The 17599-nt window shown below is 43.1% G+C and overlaps 3 protein-coding genes across 4 annotated transcripts; 2 read left to right on the top strand and 1 right to left on the bottom strand.

The window, feature by feature from the left end:
* Positions 1–76: 76 nt before the first annotated feature.
* LOC117855384 (large ribosomal subunit protein eL20z) lies at positions 77–1794 on the top strand. The gene is made up of 4 exons (XM_034737729.2): positions 77–471; positions 648–726; positions 838–952; positions 1478–1794. The coding sequence occupies exons 1-4, from the start codon at positions 300–302 to the stop codon at positions 1535–1537; spliced, it is 426 nt and encodes a 141-aa protein (XP_034593620.1). The 5' UTR covers positions 77–299; the 3' UTR covers positions 1538–1794.
* A 929-nt stretch (positions 1795–2723) lies between these two features.
* Positions 2724–9371, top strand: LOC117855613 (kinesin-like protein KIN-14A). Its single transcript, XM_072293672.1, has 19 exons — positions 2724–3088; positions 3573–3859; positions 3940–4192; positions 4395–4477; positions 4564–4617; positions 4742–4810; positions 5211–5273; positions 5384–5465; positions 5550–5645; positions 5718–5888; positions 5956–6062; positions 6164–6341; positions 6433–6595; positions 6697–6947; positions 7188–7351; positions 7567–7866; positions 7947–8248; positions 8332–8510; positions 9003–9371. The coding sequence occupies exons 1-19, from the start codon at positions 3022–3024 to the stop codon at positions 9074–9076; spliced, it is 2943 nt and encodes a 980-aa protein (XP_072149773.1). The 5' UTR covers positions 2724–3021; the 3' UTR covers positions 9077–9371.
* On the bottom strand, positions 9310–14815 carry LOC117855614 (nuclear pore complex protein NUP96). Of its 2 annotated transcripts, none has more exons than XM_034737999.2 (6): positions 14609–14815; positions 11035–13592; positions 10756–10879; positions 10339–10484; positions 10165–10262; positions 9310–9866 (listed from the first exon to the last, which is right to left on the bottom strand). In XM_034737999.2, the coding sequence occupies exons 2-6, from the start codon at positions 13492–13494 to the stop codon at positions 9662–9664; spliced, it is 3033 nt and encodes a 1010-aa protein (XP_034593890.1). In that variant the 5' UTR covers positions 13495–13592; positions 14609–14815; the 3' UTR covers positions 9310–9661. The 2 variants fall into 2 exon arrangements, with proteins under 2 accessions (XP_034593890.1, XP_034593889.1); XM_034737998.2 differs by having other exon boundaries at positions 11035–13589.
* Between the last annotated feature and the right edge of the window lie 2784 nt (positions 14816–17599).

The raw sequence follows: 17599 nt of genomic DNA, 5'->3' as shown, positions 1-17599 counted from the left end.
CAGATGCTAAACTTTTAGCAGTGTATCAAACATCCTCCAACCAACAAAAAAAGAAATGTCAACGGATCAAGGGGGGTCGACAGGTAATCTCAGATCTGATCCTATCTGTCCTCATGTGAGTGACCGAGTGACTGGGAGGGGACTGCTGGCTGGGCTTTGATGATGGCTTCGTCTTCCTCCTGCCGCCAACCAGCTGCCCTGCTTCATCTGATCCCATCACCGTCTCATCTCTGATCTCTCTCTCCGCTCAGGCGGCTGCTCCTGCTCACTGCACTAGTACGGCAAGAGAAGGGAGGGACATGAGCGGCGAGGAGGCCGCCGACAAGGGAGGGGGCTACGGCACCTTCCAGGGCCCGCCCAGCTACCCGCCCCCGCGCCCGCCGCCCCTCGGCTTCCCCCAGCCCGTCCCGCCGCCAACCCTCTCTGCTGCCCACCACCGCGTCGCCTACCACAAGGCCGCCGCTCCTCCCGGTAATGTATCAATGCTTCCATATTCCTCTTTCCTACTCCTACAGTAGTAATTAACGAATGAATTGCCAAATAGATCGGCATCACCTTCTATTCTACGGAGTAAAAGGAACTGTCTTGTGGAAATTCAGTACATTTTATTGATGCTCTTATTATTCTGTGTTCTAATCTGCTTTCAGCTCAAGATTACGAATCAGGTGTGCGTGGACACGGTCATGACCGCCTCCCCTGTTGCGGCATCGGTTTTGGCTGGTTCCTGTGAGTTCTTTTTCCTTTTTTTTTGTTTCATATATATAATCACAGAGTTCTTTTGTTGCGCATTGTCATTGTATTCACACTCGGAGTGATTAATCAGCTCTAACGAAGCAGGTTCGTAATCGGCTTCTTCCTTGGTGCTATTCCCTGGTATGTTGGAGCCATTCTGCTCTGCTGTTCCACAGTGGACCACAGGGAGAAACCAGCCTATGTCGCATGCACAATAGCCGTGAGTACATTACAAATGATTTCTTCCTGGCTGCTCATGCTGTTTGCATAAATAACTAGTAACATCGTCAAACAACTGAGAAATATCTATCTAGAAGAAAAACAGCCAACAAAATTGTACGTAGTTCACTGCAACGAGTTTGTTGGATTTCTACACGCTTGACTGAACTAATATCATCGCAATTCATGAACTAGGATTTCTAGTCTGTATAGGGCTAAGTGATCCATATGGCAAAGAGCAGGTTACACATTTCAAAGAAAAGAATGCATCTACGATTCTCATTCTCTTGGTTATCTTTCGAAACAGGTCAGCAGGAAATCTGCCAGACTTGTATTAATATGTTGGGGGTTTAAGAGCAAACAACCAAAAGCAAAAGATAGCAGATAGCATAGTGCCGTAGTGGTCTATGTAAACTACTTTCTGTATAGATGCCCTCATGAACTCCAGATTTGATCACCTTTCATATCAATCACTTGTTGCTTTGAAGCTTGGGTTCATTCTAACGAGAATTTCTTGGTATAACAGGCAGCCCTCGCTACAATTGCTGTGATCATTGGGGCGACTGCTGGAGCTCACGTTTATTGATTCTTTTTTTTTACACTGTGTTGTCATTGTACATAATGCAAAGTATTATGTATGCGCAAAAAATTTGTATGATGTCATCTCCAATTCTTCATTATTGTAATGGCTCATTGTTTTGCATTTCGATTCTTAATGTTTAAAAAGGAGGGGGGGATCCTTGTTCGTGGTCATAAATAAATCAGACTGAGATGACTTGGCCTTTGTGAACGTGGAACAATTTGAGTCTGGAAAGAGATTGAAAGTATGTATTGGTTTTACAATTATTATCCGTTGATTAAGAAGTTGTAACCAGGGTCCTGGTAACCGCCGATTTTCCGCCAAACTTGTGTGCACAAGACCAGGCTGTACAATTGGAATTTTACAATTCTTTCTTTTTATAAAAACTAGAAGGACTTTGTGCAAAATGGGAACCAGCACCCTCCGGCTTGGCTGCTCAACCTCTTGCAGTTATTCGATCTGGATAGCTAAAGTGTGTGTTTGATATGAAGAGAAATGTATTGAACATTTTTACAGATTCTGTGATGAAGGTAATGAGAGAGATCCTAAGATTGATTTAATAAAGAAAACACAAGAACATAAAGATATTGTAAGATCCCAGAAAAGCTGCAACAAATATAGCCCTTGATTAGTTGAAGATTTACATGTCTTTTTGACCAGAGTAACAGAAGTAGGTATTCTGAGAAATGGAATCTGACTTGGTTATCATCGTTGGACATACAGGGACTTGAGGCGCCTATACATGAGTTTGCTGTCGTGCACGCATATACTTGAGAGCAAGGACAGCCCTTGGGGCACCTTGAGGCTTGAGCACTATCAGGTCCGAAAGAGCAGCAAGCTGGCCCTTGTTTAGTTCCACCCAAACTCCCAATTTTGACACTATGTAAAAAAAAATTCCCCATCACATTAAACTTACGGTACATGCATGGAGTACTAAATGTAGACGAAATCAAAAACTAATTGCACAGTTTTGTTGTACTTTACGAGACGAATCCTTTGAGCCTAATTAGTCAATATTTGGACAATAATTCACAAATACAAACGAAACGCTACAGTGTGCTACAGTGCTACAACAGTAATTTTGGACACCTAAATTCAGGGCAACTAAACAAGGCGTGTGGTTCCACTCCAGAAGTGCCCCGTATATGGAGCCGTCTCTGGAATCGATTAGAGGGCGCACCTTGAGGCTTGAGCACTATCAGGTCCGAAAGAGAGACGGATCCGAGGAAGAACCACCCCCCGGGCCTGCCACTGACTGGGGGCCCAGCGTCCCAGCACTTGCGGGGCCCACAACCTCGTACTTGCCACCCAATCCACGGCATCTCGGGCAGATTCTATTTGATTCGATTCCTCTTTTCCCGTTTCGAATTCAAACCACCGCTGCTGGGTCCCCCGTCCTCCTCCTCTCCTCCTCCTCCTCCCCCCCTCCCCATCGAAGAACGGAAGAAGCTTCTACTTGTACACCCACGCACAAGGCTCCAGGGTGCGCCATGACGGAGCCTCCCAGGGTGTCGTTCCGCGACGGCCGCCTCGCGTCTCGGAAGGCGGAGGAGGCAGGTACTACGGATCTGGACATCTTACTTTGATTTTCCCTCTTGCGTGCGTTGCTCCAGGGGTTTGCTGGGGTTTTAGATAGGGTTTCCCTCCGGGTCTTCTGCGGCTACGTGGATGTGGTATTTATCACTAGAGTTTCGCTCCACACACATCATGAATTTATCAACTAGAAGGCCTCCTTAATTAATTTGAAAAAGGCACCAGCCCAATGTGTCGGTGGTAGGCGATCTGATGATGTGCTTTTCTTCTGTTTCTTCTATTGGTTATATAATATAAGCGAGGCTTTTGAGATGTATGTAGCCCATTCCTTGATTGTGACTGCAACTCTGCTTGTGCTTCTATAAGAAAACGACTTGTGAGTAACTCTTACAATTTTTATTATGCTTATTTGATACTACTAGTCTGGTTTCATGGTATTATCAACTTCAATCCGTGTAAGCCATCGCTACAAATAAAATTAATTGAATTGAATTCTTGTTTCTGCAAGCATGGAGGCGGCACCAGGCTGCGTCCTGGCTTCAGACCATGGTCGGCTCCTTCGGATCATCCCCTTGCCCATCCGAGCAAGAATTTGTTGCTTCTCTAAGGAATGGTATCGTCCTATGCAACGCAATCAACAAGTTACAGCCCGGTGCTGTGCCCAAGGTTATCACAAATGCCCCCTGCGATAGCCAGCCGTTGACAGCTTTTCAGTATTTCGAGAACATCCGCAACTTCTTAGTCGCTGTCCAGGACCTAAAGCTGCCGAGTTTTGAGGCATCTGATTTAGATAAGGTTACCAACCTTTGCTCAGAAAAACCAATGCCAGACCGTGGGATGCCTAATTACTCACTGCAAAACTGTTGCTTCTGCAGGACAATCTTGATGCTGGGACCGTGGCCAAGATTGTTGATTGTGTCATTTCGTTGAAGTCTTACCATGAATGGAAGCAAGCCGGTGGAGCCAATGGGCCTATCAAGTACATGAAATCACCTCTTGCAGTGCGTTTTTCACAGATTCAATCTGAAAACGTTGCTTTGGGACCTTCGCCCTCCCAAAAGCGTCTAGACTTGACAGATCCTGTTGCTGACACACAGCCATCTCAAAATGTAGATTCTAACACGCAAGGTTTGTAAAAAACGTTTTCTTGCTTCGCACAACATGCTTTATGCCTAAATATTTGCTGATTGAAGTCACCCTTGCCACCTGTATTAATACCACTTTTAGCAGATTTGCAACTTGCTGTGATGTTATTAATACTATTCTGTATTCTGTATAGTTAGTATTGTCTACACAGAGTTGGTTAAATTTACAGATTGTGCATTTGCAGAGGTGGTGGATAAACTTCAGAAAGCTATCGTAGATTGCATGTTGAGTTATAAGGAAAATTTCGACCAAGACATTCTGAAAAAGGTGAAAAGAAAAATACTCCATCGTTTTCGTATATACTGTACTGTCCATGTCAGGTGCCAGACTGACAAGGTTTTATTCTTTTTCAGGATCCAACAAAGCTTATTGGTGCTATTTTTGCAAATCAGCTGGGAAAAGAACAGGTAAATTAAAATATTTCCTTTCTATTTTCTCTTGTGTTAGTATTTTATCAAATGGATCTCTACAAAATGCCTAGTATGCTGTGGTTAAGGCTAATTACATCACAAAATAATGCATGTTATGCAGTCCAAACGTCTTCAGCTTTTCTCTCCAGAAGGGCTTACAATGGAAAATGAGCCAGTTCATTGTATTGAGGTACAGTTTTGCACTCATCTTTAGTGGGGAAACTGCATGCATTTTTTATAATCAGAAGAAATTAGAAGAATTGACTTTGCTTTGTGCTTTCTACCAGTTATACATGCTCTTAACATTATATCGGTACGCTATTTCTTTGGTAATCAAAGTACAGAGCTGGTGGTTGTTTTCTATTTCATAAAATTTTGCGCAGACAAATAGCAAGGTTTCATTTTTTATCACTTACTGATACTGAAGGCTTACTAGCATATTTTATGTTCAAGATGCAGAATAAATGCTGTTGCTCAACAAATACAGGACATAACAATTTTTTTAATTATGTTTAAACATGTTATATGGTGGAGTCAAAGTAATTAGTGTGCTTCTGAAAAATCTAATATTTTCCCATTTTGCCTTTTAGCATTCCAATTCGCAGATTGAGAACAAGCAGTGGCTCTTGCAAGCACATGAAACTGAACTTTTGGTGAGATCTTATACTGCATTCTGTATCATATTCAAATTTCATTGCCAGTGTTATGAATTTTATGTTTCTTTTGGTTGCCTCTCAGTACTGACACAGGTTTACTTTTGCAGGAGCTCAAGAAAATGTTTCAAGATGTTAAAGTCGAATTCAGGTCTTTGCAGACCCAATTTCAAGATGACATGACCATATTAGGTACACTGTTTGCACTAGGCATAATGCTCTTTCAATGCTCCAAGCAAGTGCTGTAGGTTTAATTGTGCAAATGATTATTTACAGGTAACAACATCCAAGAGCTTTCCAAAGCTGCTTTTGGTTATAACCAAGCTGTACAAGAAAATAGAAACTTGTATAACATGCTTCAAGAACTGAGAGGTATTGCATGATCCTTTTCTTTTGTTGCTAAACTCATTATTGTTTGAGTGATTTCTGAAAGTTCTATTGTAGGAAATATCCGAGTCTTCTGCCGGATAAGGCCACCTCTTCATTCAGAGTCTATTTCTTCAATTGAACATGTTGGAAACGATGGCTCAGTAATGGTCTGTGATCCCGTGAAACTACAAAATACATGTAAAATTTTCCAGTTCAACAAAGTTTTTGGGCCAACAACCACTCAAGGTAAATCTGAACTGTAGTTCAATACATTTATTTTTAATTTCACATCATCATTCTCAACTTTGTGCAGATGAGGTGTATAAGGAGACACAACCTTTGATTAGATCCGTCATGGATGGATATAATGTATGTATCTTTGCTTATGGGCAGACAGGTTCCGGGAAAACCCATACAATGGTACAAGGCAAACCATGTTTTATACAATAATTCCTTAGTTTTATAGGAGTATATTTTGATCACATCTAATGGTTCTTCTTTCTCTGTATGTTGGTGGTTAGTGTGGTCCATCTGGTGGGTTGCCTAAAGATTTTGGAATTAATTACATGGCGTTAAACGATCTCTTCAACATATCAACTTCTAGAGCAGATGTCAAGTATGATATACGGGTGCAGATGGTTGAAATATACAATGAACAAGTTCGTGATCTTCTAAGCGAGGACACAACAAGCACGAAATATCCTTTCACACCTTACAAGTCATTCTTGTTACTTATGTCAAACTATGATCCTTTTTGTTGCTGTGTTAGTTCCTGACATTGATTTCACATTAGATATAAGGACTTCCTCAAACAAAGGTCTGTTGAACCTTCCAGATGCAAAGATCTGCCAAGTGCAGTCCCCTTCTGATGTTATCAATTTGATGCAGTTGGGTGAAAAGCATCGAGCATCCAGTTCAACAGCAATGAACCATAGGAGCAGTCGTTCCCACAGGTTTGCACCAACATTATCTTTGAGGCTGCAATCTAGTGATGTTTTGTTTCCTGTTATCCTCTTATTACTTGCTGCAGTTGACTTTGGATGCTTTCTTGCAGTATCTTAACTGTCCTTGTAAATGGGAAGGACATTGCTGGCAATGTGAACCGTAGCAGTTTGCATTTGGTAGATCTTGCAGGAAGTGAAAGGGTTGATATGTCAGAAGCCACAGGAGAGAGATTGAAGGAGGCTCAGCATATTAACAAGTCCCTCTCCTGCCTTGGAGATGTCATCAATGCATTAGCTCAGAAGAACTCTCACATTCCTTACAGAAATAGTAAACTCACACAACTACTACAGAGTTCATTAGGTATATGTCGCTGCACATTTTAAAATATCTTGCATGCATTAATCAACAACTTACTGGGTGGTCATTTCTGATGGTTCTACATCTCTGCTCCGTCATTAGCACCATGATATAACTTCATTGCTTCATCACCATTGTTTTCTGTTTATAAGTAGAAATAAGCTTCCAAGGGCAACATTTTCACATTCAAGCTATATGCAACTCTAACTTCTCTATACGTTTCCTTCACAATACCAATGACAGGGGGGAATGCGAAGACGCTAATTTTCGCCCACATAAGTCCAGAGGCAGAATCTTATGCAGAAACTCTTAGTACACTGAAATTTGCTCAAAGGGCTTCTACTGTAGAACTTGGAACTGCTCATGCAAACAAAGAAAGTAGTGAAATAAGAGAGCTTAAAGAACAGGTAACTTTCTGGTTTGTTACAATCCAGTGAAAAACAAAGTAATGTGATTACTTTTTTTCTTTTGCACTGTTTCTCTGGACTAAAATTTAATTGCTTTGGTCATTATATTTTTGGGTACACTCGTGTCGATTGAATTCCCACTGTTTCACTACATATATCTGACTTTATATATGTCATTGCCTAAAGAAGAGGTCTAACAGTTAGCCTGTTTTCAGGTAGACACACTTAAAAAAGCATTAGCAAGCAAAGAATTTGAAAAAACATCTCTTAAACTCAAGGAAAATGCAATCACGACTGAGAGAACAAAGCAAGTACTGGATCGCACCCCCCCTAGATCACGGAGATTGAGCCTGGAGAATGCTAGTTCTGGTAAAAAAGCCATGATGCCAGAAAGAAAGATACCAAAATCACCTCGTTCAACTATGAGTTTCACTCGAGACAAGAGTGTAACTCATGGCAAGGAATGCAGCACTGATGGCTTCCATCGCGGCAACCACCACAAGTCACTAATACAGGTGCATCTTCCTCTTAGTGGATTTCATATCATGCGAAGTCATGGCAGCTGACCTTTTTCTTTCTTTCTTGCCCATGGAAGATGTCAGCAGCATTTGCTGAAGATCCTGTTAGAGAGGAGGACGAGAAGATAATTTGTACAGTTGATACAGTGGAATTTTGTCAACTACCATCTGATGCTTTTGATCTACTTAAGCAATCAGGTTTAAATACCCCAGAGGGCAGATCAAGGAACGTGTGGACTGAAGCGAGTCACGGTGATGATATTTCTTCCACTGCCAAATTGGAAAAAGTAATGACAAATACTGCAACGAAAAAAGGATCTCATCTAAGGAAGTCAATTCAAAGCAGCATAGGGAGATTGATTCACGGCACTGAAAGGAGGTGCGCCCCAGGATGCATGCTTTTTCTTGTCATACTCATTACAGATGATAACAGCCTCCATTGCTGTTTCTACAACTTTGCAGGAACGCTCAGCATTCAGCACAAGGGGCTCCAGCTAAAATTACAACCAACACGTGCCATGATATTGCACCCCCAGTTACAGCTGATATTCGGTTAAGGAGGAGACAGTCGCTGACAGGCATCCCACCCACTGCACCAACTATGTCACGCAGGTCCTCTCTTGGAGGGAAGTCGGATATAAGTAAGTTTTCAGATCAAGAGAACTCTATTTTGCTCTTGTCTTTTACATCGATACTTGAAATCATAAAAATGTAGGCTGCTCTCATGTACCGGTCAAATCCATTTTAGGGTTAGGGTTTTTGTGTCAGGATGATTAACTGAAGTATAACCATTGCCTTGTGATTTGATGGAAGGTATAAGAATTAGCCAAACCTCGAGTGCATGTGCTGCAAGCATGTACAAGCCACTGCCATTTTCCTGGATCTCATGGCCTGAACAAGGTCAATGTCCATCCTTACACCCTTTACATGCATGCTTGCCAATTAGTTTCCCTGCTTGTACATGCTAAACCGTACTTGACACTCTGGAGCGGATTTATTTGTTTTCACAGCATAGGGATGTCTACTGGTTAAACAAATTGCTGATGACCATGTCCTCTGTAGTTATGAAACAACGTATGCTTTCTCTAATCTCCCATTTTGTTGCACTGAAAGAGTCTGTGCTTCATTGTCAGGTTCAAACGACAAACGAGGTGCCAAAACATCACCACCATTGAACTCAGCAGCAAAGGCGAAAAGATGGCTTTGAATCTGAAGCAAGAAGTCTTCATCAGCCAACTATCGTTACTCCTCGTGTGGTAAAAGAAAACAGTTTGAGGCTTTGGGTGGCGGTTACATTCTTTGTAACGGCTGAAGCATTGACTAGAGGAAGGGTGGCCGATTCCTAACTTGATTGGAGTACAAGCAGCGATATGAGAATCGCAGTAGATACGATGATCATAGCAAACAAGTGGTTTGGAGTATGGTATATGCACAAGCCACTTTCGGAACTAGTGCTACACAACGCAGCCAATGTTTTCAGATTTATTCGTTAGTTAAGATCATGTCTGCCTGTTCTCACTGCCACGTTTTCTAATTTCTACACATCTATTGCACCCTTCTTTCCTCTCATCCTCGTACAAAGCTTATACATCATTCAACAAAATTGTCTAGCTTTCAACTACTTTTAATTTCCTCCCCCGCGCTGTAGAGGCTACATGAAAACGAAAACAGCTACATGTCTTGAGGGGTTAACACCTGGACCTCTTTGGTGCACTGTAGAGGCTTCAGAGCTCCCCTTCACCCAGATTCCGGACCAATCTGAATAGCAGCCATGTTTAAACACTGCAGATCATTAAGAAAGGCCCCAGACAGCTGAATCACTGCACAGAATTTCGGTGAAGACAGACACTGCCTCCTGCAGGTACGACGACTTGCAGCCATCAGGGGCCGGGGCATTCAGCATCGTCTGGAAACATCCCATGTGTAGATTCATTGCCACGCCTGGGCTGTTCATGAAAAGCTCACATAGCTCCTCTGCCATCTTCGAGTAGCATGCCCTGCCATTCTCGACAGTCAGCGAGTCCAGCGTGAAATATTCTAAAATAAAACCTAAAAGGATTATAAAGCTATGGTGATGGATTCAAAATAGAGTTAACCGGCTCAACATTAAATAGTTAATAGAATGATGAAAGTGGATTTCCTCAAGTAGCTTGAGTTTGCATAAGCTTATATAGAATTCAGTTGCAAAAGTGGGTCAAAACTTAAAAACACAAATTGAAGCAAACGATCAAGCAGAGATTGGTTATTAGTATCGTCAGTGGTGGATCTGCTGTATATTGAATAATCAAATGTTACCTCGATTCAACAGGTAATTTGCTTCCCCAGACTAGCAAGGAATCATTTAATCGGCCGAAGAAACTTTTGCATGATTCATTTTTCCTCTCAAGTGGATCCTGAAAGATAAAATAACGCTTTTTCATTCACATTTCTTCAAGGAAATGTTGTAGTATCTGAAGAGAGAGTTTGTACCGAATCTTCCATCGCACTTTCTTCTTGAAATGAGTTCTTTATCATGTAGAAATCAATGTATATTCCGGCTCCAAGGTCCCAGTCAGCAATCTCTGACTTGTGATTCTCCAAGGCACTTGTGATCTCCCAGATCTCCTGATGGTGTGCTGAAACAAATATCGAGAAATAAAGTGATTGCGCATTAATACTGCAGCATCAAGAATGCCATGTTTATTTAAAAAAAAGAACAGAAGAAATTAAAAAGACACCTCCACCAAGCGCATAAACAAATAGATGATGAACAAAAAAAGATAGTACATTATCGAACAAGTTCAAATTTCTGGCAAATGAGTGCAGCTGCATATTTATGCACAGGAAATATATTGAATCAAGGTACTCACTAGAATATTTGTTCAGTGCACTGTAGGGAAAACTTACATGACAGAAACATAGTATGAGCAATACAGGTCATGAAAATAGTATGAGCTTTCTTCCAATTGCCACTCTGAATAAAATTCTCCAGTGCACCCTGCTGATCTCCATAGTATTCATGGTAAAGAGCCTGCATATAGAGCTCATTAGCTATACATGCTTCATGTGCAATGTTTCTTTTTTTTCCCACTGGCATTACAAAATAGTTGCACTGCTTAAGGGTCACATACTCAGCAAATCTGAGCATTACATAGTTTTTTATAAGCAAAAAGAAAAATTACTCACCAGAGCTTCATGCATCCATTCTTCTGGTATACCAAGTTCCACAATGTATTGCCTTTGAGCATCATCTTTACTCCAGGACTCACAATACTGTGATAAAACTTCCCTGATTAACTTCTCATGGATGTATGGGGCATCATCGAGATATGGCATGTGTAGAATGACATAGATAGCCCAATGGCACTTCCCAAGACAAAGTAATTGATAAACAAAACTCAAATCTAGTAAGTGAAGATCATTTGAACTGAAAGCACCAATAGCTTCCAAAATTGAACGCTGATGCCATATCATATGATAGTCCAAGGTATCATATGAAGATGAGAATGCACTGAACATAGTTTTTAGCAGCCCAAACTTCTCATCTTGATTGGCATGAAGAAGCATTAGGTAAAAAGAGATATCAAAACGGTCACCTGGGGACCACTGAAGTGCTTCATCAAGTGGTCCTTCATCTATATATACAGGAACAGGATAGGGAACTTTGCCCTCACTAAGGAGATGATGATAGGAATGGATTATACTATCAAGTGATGTATCAGGTGGTAACTGATACCACATGATCAAACCAAGGTACCTTTTCCAGTCAATTGCTGAATCTAGTAAAGCAGCCTCTATGTTACCAGCGAGCAACTCATATACCTTTAACCTGTCTTCCTCAATATAATCAAAATCTAGGCCATTCCTTTTCCATAGATCCAGTTGCTGAGAAAGGTCAGATCGATTTGACATTGACCCACCTGCCTGACTTAGCAAGATTGCCAACCGGACATCACCCCTTGAGGAAGCAACTTCCGTGGCTGAGTCCAATTGTTGACCAGTTAGAAGAAGAAGAATATGTTCCAAATACCTGGCATCACTTAAGGAACCCACCTCGCCTTGCACCCGATGGCAAACACTGTCCTGCAACCAATTGCTAAAGTCTGCTCTCCTAACCAAAGGGAGTGCATCAAGATCTATGTTTTCTTTCTTGTCTAAAACCATGCCTTCCTGATCATCATTTCCAATGGGCTCCAACTGGTTTCCATTTGATCTTTCTGAGAACAAGACCCTAATTAACTCCCACACTGTAACTTGATGCATTAACAGCACACGCGAAGACATAGATAAATCACTGACTTCAAGTTGCCTTTCAATGATGTCAATATATGACCTGCAGATGTCTGGCAAAACCAAACGATTTGCCACAACTTTCTGAAGCTTTAATCTGAACGAGTCAGACTCAGTCTCCAGAAATTCATGATCAAGACTCTTATGGAGGTCCATCGGATCAGAAAACACTAGTTCTGCTAGGTCCTCCTTAATCTTGTTCTTATCATCACGCACAACTTTGTCGCTTGCAACTTTCCCTATGTGGATAACTGAAGATAGGCCAGTTCCAGGACTATTGACCAGACTACCTGAATAAATAAGCATACCATTTGGTCCCCAACCAACACGAAATGATCTACCCATGAATAATGCAGCATCCACTACACAATTAGTATACATTTTTCCAGCAACAGGAGTTTCTTGCTCAGCTGGCAGCTTAAAGCCTTCAACCTTGGTCATTTTCACTGGAAATCCTTTGTTTTGCCCAGACATAAGCATACCCTGAGTCGTTGTACCAAGCTCTGAAGAATTCTTACTGTATTCCAATAGTGCTTGTGGTTCTTTCCGAGCAGGCATACCAGGCCTCCTGCCAACCTTCTGAGAAGACATGTGCAAGGGTGAGACAGATCTTAACCTTGAACCTCCACTTGAAGTGGGTGAATCCACATTCATCCTTTCTCTGCTAAGGTACCTCTCATCAGATGGGAACCCAATCCCATCCTCCATATATTCATCATCTTCCGCATTGTAAAACATCGCCATCCTCATTTCTTGCATCTTTGCAGGGTCAAGCCCAAGATGAGTAGGCAATGAATGTGAAAGCTCAATTTCATAACCATTTGAAGGTGGTTCTCTTTCTCTTAGTTCAGCAATTGGCTGCCTAACAGCTGCCTCATCCATCACAACATCTTCTTCCTCCTCATCCACAAGCCCAAATCTACTAAAATGATCAACCTCAAATTTCCATTTACCATTCACTGGATTGAACGAAAGAAACCTAGCACCTTGCTTTCTTGCATGACACCTCAGCACCTCAATAAGGATACTGGGCTCCGGAAGATCCTTTAGATTCAGCAGCAATGACACTTCTGCTGCTTTATTAAGACCATGCCCTACAGGCGGCTTACAAGTCTCATCCTCATAAACAACCACATAATGCTTCTCAAACCTGACGATATCATTCAGGTCAATCCCCCTCACATCAGTGTTGCCCAGAAACCTAACTTGCCCATATCCAGCCCTCCCGATGATGAAGTTTGGAACCCTGCTGCAGTAACCAGGATCAGCCACGTCCCTCTCAACCAGCTCATCAATCGATGGCCTTGTGAAGTACTCGGAGGAGCGCAGCACAGGGAACACAGTACTGGCAGCCATGCGTGGTAGTGAGGTGATAACCTAGAGTCAGCAACAATGAGTGAGGGATCCTTGCTGTGCTTCTGAGTACTTCATAGCTCCATGTGCGACTAGCCCTGCTACACAGAAATGGCTCATGGTGAGATCAGAGCACATGCTAGGGCGGACTGAATGTCAATGGCAGACCTAGAAATAGAGCCAGGGAGGTGCTAAGTAATGACAAGCTAAGTAGAAATAGAGCCAGGGAGGTGCTAAGTAATGACAAGCTAAGTAGAAATAGAGCCAGGGAGGTGCTGCTAAGAGTTTCACGAGATTCCAGTTAAGCTATATACAGTAATCACTACTCCAACAACCAATGCAGAAGTGAAATGCACAAATTGACACGAAAGAGGGGCTAATACCATTGCCAATATTAGAACCAAACTCGTCAATTGGCTTCCAAAACCCTGGGTTAGCAAGAACACCATATTTACTTAACTCAATATGCTGTCTAATTTGCTCAAATCAGTTGACTTTAGAATGTCTCCAACTAACTGAAATCCTAATTTGTTACTCGTGCAGACAATGGCGGAGCACACTCTAAATTTTAGGTGGAGTGAACATGCGCGACAAAACTCGTAGTAAGAAAGACCATGTACACATGCCACACATTCTCATTGGAATCAAACAAATAAGAGTACAAACGATTAATAATTGATGTTTAAACGTTGAAGATGGTACCTCCTATAAAAAGGTGGCAAAGTCTCTAATGCCATAATATAATTAATTAATTCAACACAAACCAGGATCCTAACCAAACCTTTCGATTTGAAAAATAATTCAGTTAATTCATATTTCCCTGTTGCTAAAATAAATCAGCACATGACACAAAGGTGAAGAAGAAGGGCGTGCCCGCCGTGATGCGCAGCTTCGACACGGAAATAAATCAAGGACTTTATTAACGCCTGCGCATGCAAGATTTGGGGGCCGGCGGTGCTCACGCCGCCTCACCTCGCCACCGCCGCCAGACGCTCCTCTAAGCCCGCCGGCCATGGAGCCGTCCCCCGATAACCCCGAACCGGAAACCCTAGCCCAGCCACCACATGCCTCAATCCGAGAGGGAATGAGGAGCAGCAGCAGGAGGAGGAGGACCCACCTTGTCGCCGGCAGTCTACCACTATCCACCAGAGTTGGACGAGCACGAATTCAAGGAGAGGAAGAGAGAGCGGTTGAGCTCGGACGGAGAAGGCGCGGCTGTGGCTGTGGCTGTGGCTGTGGAGAGGAGTCCGCGACTGGTGGCGCCGCCGCCTCGCCGCATAGGTTGAGATTCTCAGCGGGCTTACGGGGAACGGGAAGGAGAATGGGGTATTTTAGACATTTTATTTCAATATTATTACTCCCTCCCTCCAAAATTACTATTATTTTTTTGCTTTTTTCCTAAACCCTAGAAAACCCAAAATGAATAGTAATTTGGGATGGAATGAGTATATATTTGCGCAATAGAATGGACCGTCAACTGTATTCATCAACGCGGTGTTTACAATTTTGCCACCGAGTGTTTGACAAAGAGACTACTACCACAACTATACAAGGGAGTTGCAAACTTGCAAACTCGCCCGACACCCATAAGAGAAGCATAAAATAGATTGGATGGAACGCCGTGCCACTTCCTGGCTGGCGGTTTCATGTTAAATAGGGCGAGGAAACTCCTCTCGCGTGGATTACAAGCTTGGCATGCAACTATGTTAGGATTGGTTTCGGCGACGTCAAGGACCATCTTCTTCAGTATCTTCGCGAATAGGACGTTGAGGTCGCTACCGCCATCGATGAGTACTTTAGTAAGTTTGAAGCCAGCGACAACCGGGTCCAGGACGAGGGGATACCATCCTGAGTGTGAAAAACTAGTTCATTGGTCCTTCCTGGAGAAGTTAATTGACACCTCGGACCATTTGAGGAACGTTGGCGTCGCAGGTTCAATGTACATTATCTCTCGAAGAGTGAGCTTCTGGGACCGCTTAGAAGCAGTACCCGGGGTTCTGTAGAAGATGATGTTGCCGGTGTTAGATGGGTTCTGGAACTTGCCATTGTCACCATCGTCTTCGTCTTCCTTAGCCTTGCCCTTGTCTTTGGTGCCAGATAGCTCTGGCAGGTCCTTCATGACTCTTCATAGACTGAAACATATCGCAGAGTGCTTGTAGTATGAGTGCCACGGGCACTGTTTCTTTAGAAGCTCGGTGAACGAGAGATTGTCTTGATTCTTGCCGCCACTTTTCTTGGATGACTACGAAATTGCCGCGATAGTATTTGTCTAGCTTAAGCTTGCAGTTGTGACCTCCCGAGTAGTTATTTCGGTTGTCATTGTTGGGGCGATCATTGCGGTTCTTGTCGTTGCATTGGTCATTGTTCTTATTGTTGTTATTCTAGCCCTTGTTGCGATTGGACTCGAACCTTTCGATCTCCTTGTCTTCTTCATCTGCCCACGTCTGTACCATAATCTTGAGAGATTTGACATCAGCGAGGCATCTTCTGCCGAAGTCCTGGAACATCCGGCAGTCGTGGAGGCTATTTTGGAAGCAGTCAATAATGTCGCGCTCCGTGACATCCACGATTGTGGCCATCTTGTCGAAGAAGCGCCGTAAGTAGCTCTGCAAGATCTCGCCTTCTTGTTGTTTGACTTGAGACAAGTCGATCCTGTTGCTAGGACACTACATCTCCCCTACGTAGTTGTTGGTGAACGCTACCTTGAGCTCCTTCCACGAGTCGATGGAGTTCTTACCCAACGATTCGAGCCATGTGAGTGGTGCCACCTCCATGCAGATGGGAAAGTAGATGACTTTGGTGTCGTCGTTTCCCCCAGCTGCTGTCGGTGTTTAGACCCGGCAACCGAGGGGTACCCAAGGTAGTGTTTTATGCGTGGGGCTCGTCGAGATCAGTAACTCGAAGGTGAACTCGAACACACGATTTAGACAGGTTTGAGCCGCTTATGTTGCGTAATACCATATGTCTTCTGTGTTGGTTGTGTTGTATTGATTGAACTTGTTTGGAGGGGGTCCTTGCCTCACCTTATATTGCCAGGGGCAGGGTTACAGGTCGGTTGTTTACAAGAGAATACTAGTCGGATTCGACTAGTGAGTCCTACTCTAATTGCTACGAGTAGTTTCCTAATCCTCGACTAGTTCTTGTCCTCCACGTAGACCACGTCGTCCTGCACCGTAATCTTCATGTCTGATACGTCTCGGTGTACAGCCTCGTATCTAGGACTGTCCAAACCTTCTGGTGGGCCCATAAACGTATGGACGACAAGTCCCCGAGTACTTTTTAGTCAAATGTAGCAGTTCCGAGTATTTCTATAGACGTCTCCGACTAGTTTGTGGTGCTCCTTTGAGTACTCCATCGAATTGAGTCTTCGAATATACTCGAGTACTGCCATGCGGCTAGAATGTGCTCAAGTCTCATTTAACTTGGTCTTGAATCTTATATGGAAGTGCGATGAAAATCGCACTCCATATGGAGTAGCCCCCGAGCCTTAGGTTGAATCGAAGAATCAAGCTAAGGGTCAATCTTGTAATTTCACATCTCTTTTACCTTAAAACCCTAAAGAAAAACATTTTAGCCGATGGGCATGTGGCACATAGCCCCCAAACCATTACACGACTAATTTGGGTATAAGGTCAACCATTGGTCAACATGACCGTTCGCCAATAGTAACCTTATCTCTTTTGAAAAAATTGGAAACTATCAACCGATAACTACGGGCTTTTAAAAATGGAATATTCCACGTTAATTTCGCGTTGGTTTAACTATGCTGCGGTTATAAATAACAGAGAAATCCATCCCTTTCGTTTCACCCGAGCCATGCTGCCTTTTCATCTTCCTCACTGTAGCCCTAGCGCCGTTGCTTGCAATCCTTGAGCTCGAGTGCCACCGCCCTCCCACCGCTTAGCCGTTGAGCATATGCACAAGAAGACCCTCGTGGCAGCACAAATGGGGAAAAAGGTGACATCCAGCAAGGCGGTGGAGAGCAAGAAGAGGAAGGCCGTGAAGAAAGAGAAGGAGATCCAGTTACCAGCACTGAAGTATGGCAAGATGGACCAGATAGCTCCGCCAAACCAAGCCTACGCTTGGAAGAAGTCTGTGATGAAGGAGA

The sequence above is a fragment of the Setaria viridis genome, chromosome 5, assembly GCF_005286985.2.
Source record: "Setaria viridis chromosome 5, Setaria_viridis_v4.0, whole genome shotgun sequence".
Lineage (NCBI taxonomy): Eukaryota > Viridiplantae > Streptophyta > Magnoliopsida > Poales > Poaceae > Setaria > Setaria viridis.
The sequence above is the reverse complement of the archived record's forward strand: the minus strand, read 5'-3'. Positions and strand labels throughout refer to the sequence as shown.

Excerpts from the sequence above, each read along its gene's own strand:
- LOC117855384 (XM_034737729.2), top strand. The coding sequence starts at position 300 with ATGAGCGGCGAGGAGGCCGCCGACAAGGGAGGGGGCTACGGCACCTTC. Across the intron at positions 727-837 it reads ATCGGTTTTGGCTGGTTCCT|GTTCGTAATCGGCTTCTTCC; the intron begins GTGAGTTCTTTT and ends CTAACGAAGCAG. Across the intron at positions 953-1,477 it reads ATGTCGCATGCACAATAGCC|GCAGCCCTCGCTACAATTGC; the intron begins GTGAGTACATTA and ends TTGGTATAACAG.
- LOC117855613 (XM_072293672.1), top strand. The coding sequence starts at position 3,022 with ATGACGGAGCCTCCCAGGGTGTCGTTCCGCGACGGCCGCCTCGCGTCT. Across the intron at positions 3,089-3,572 it reads TCGGAAGGCGGAGGAGGCAG|CATGGAGGCGGCACCAGGCT; the intron begins GTACTACGGATC and ends TGTTTCTGCAAG. Across the intron at positions 5,889-5,955 it reads TGGGCCAACAACCACTCAAG|ATGAGGTGTATAAGGAGACA; the intron begins GTAAATCTGAAC and ends AACTTTGTGCAG.
- LOC117855614 (XM_034737999.2), bottom strand. The coding sequence starts at position 13,494 with ATGGCTGCCAGTACTGTGTTCCCTGTGCTGCGCTCCTCCGAGTACTTC. Across the intron at positions 10,263-10,338 it reads AAAGTGCGATGGAAGATTCG|GATCCACTTGAGAGGAAAAA; the intron begins GTACAAACTCTC and ends TTTATCTTTCAG. Across the intron at positions 9,867-10,164 it reads AAATTACCTGTTGAATCGAG|GGCATGCTACTCGAAGATGG; the intron begins GTAACATTTGAT and ends CGAGAATGGCAG.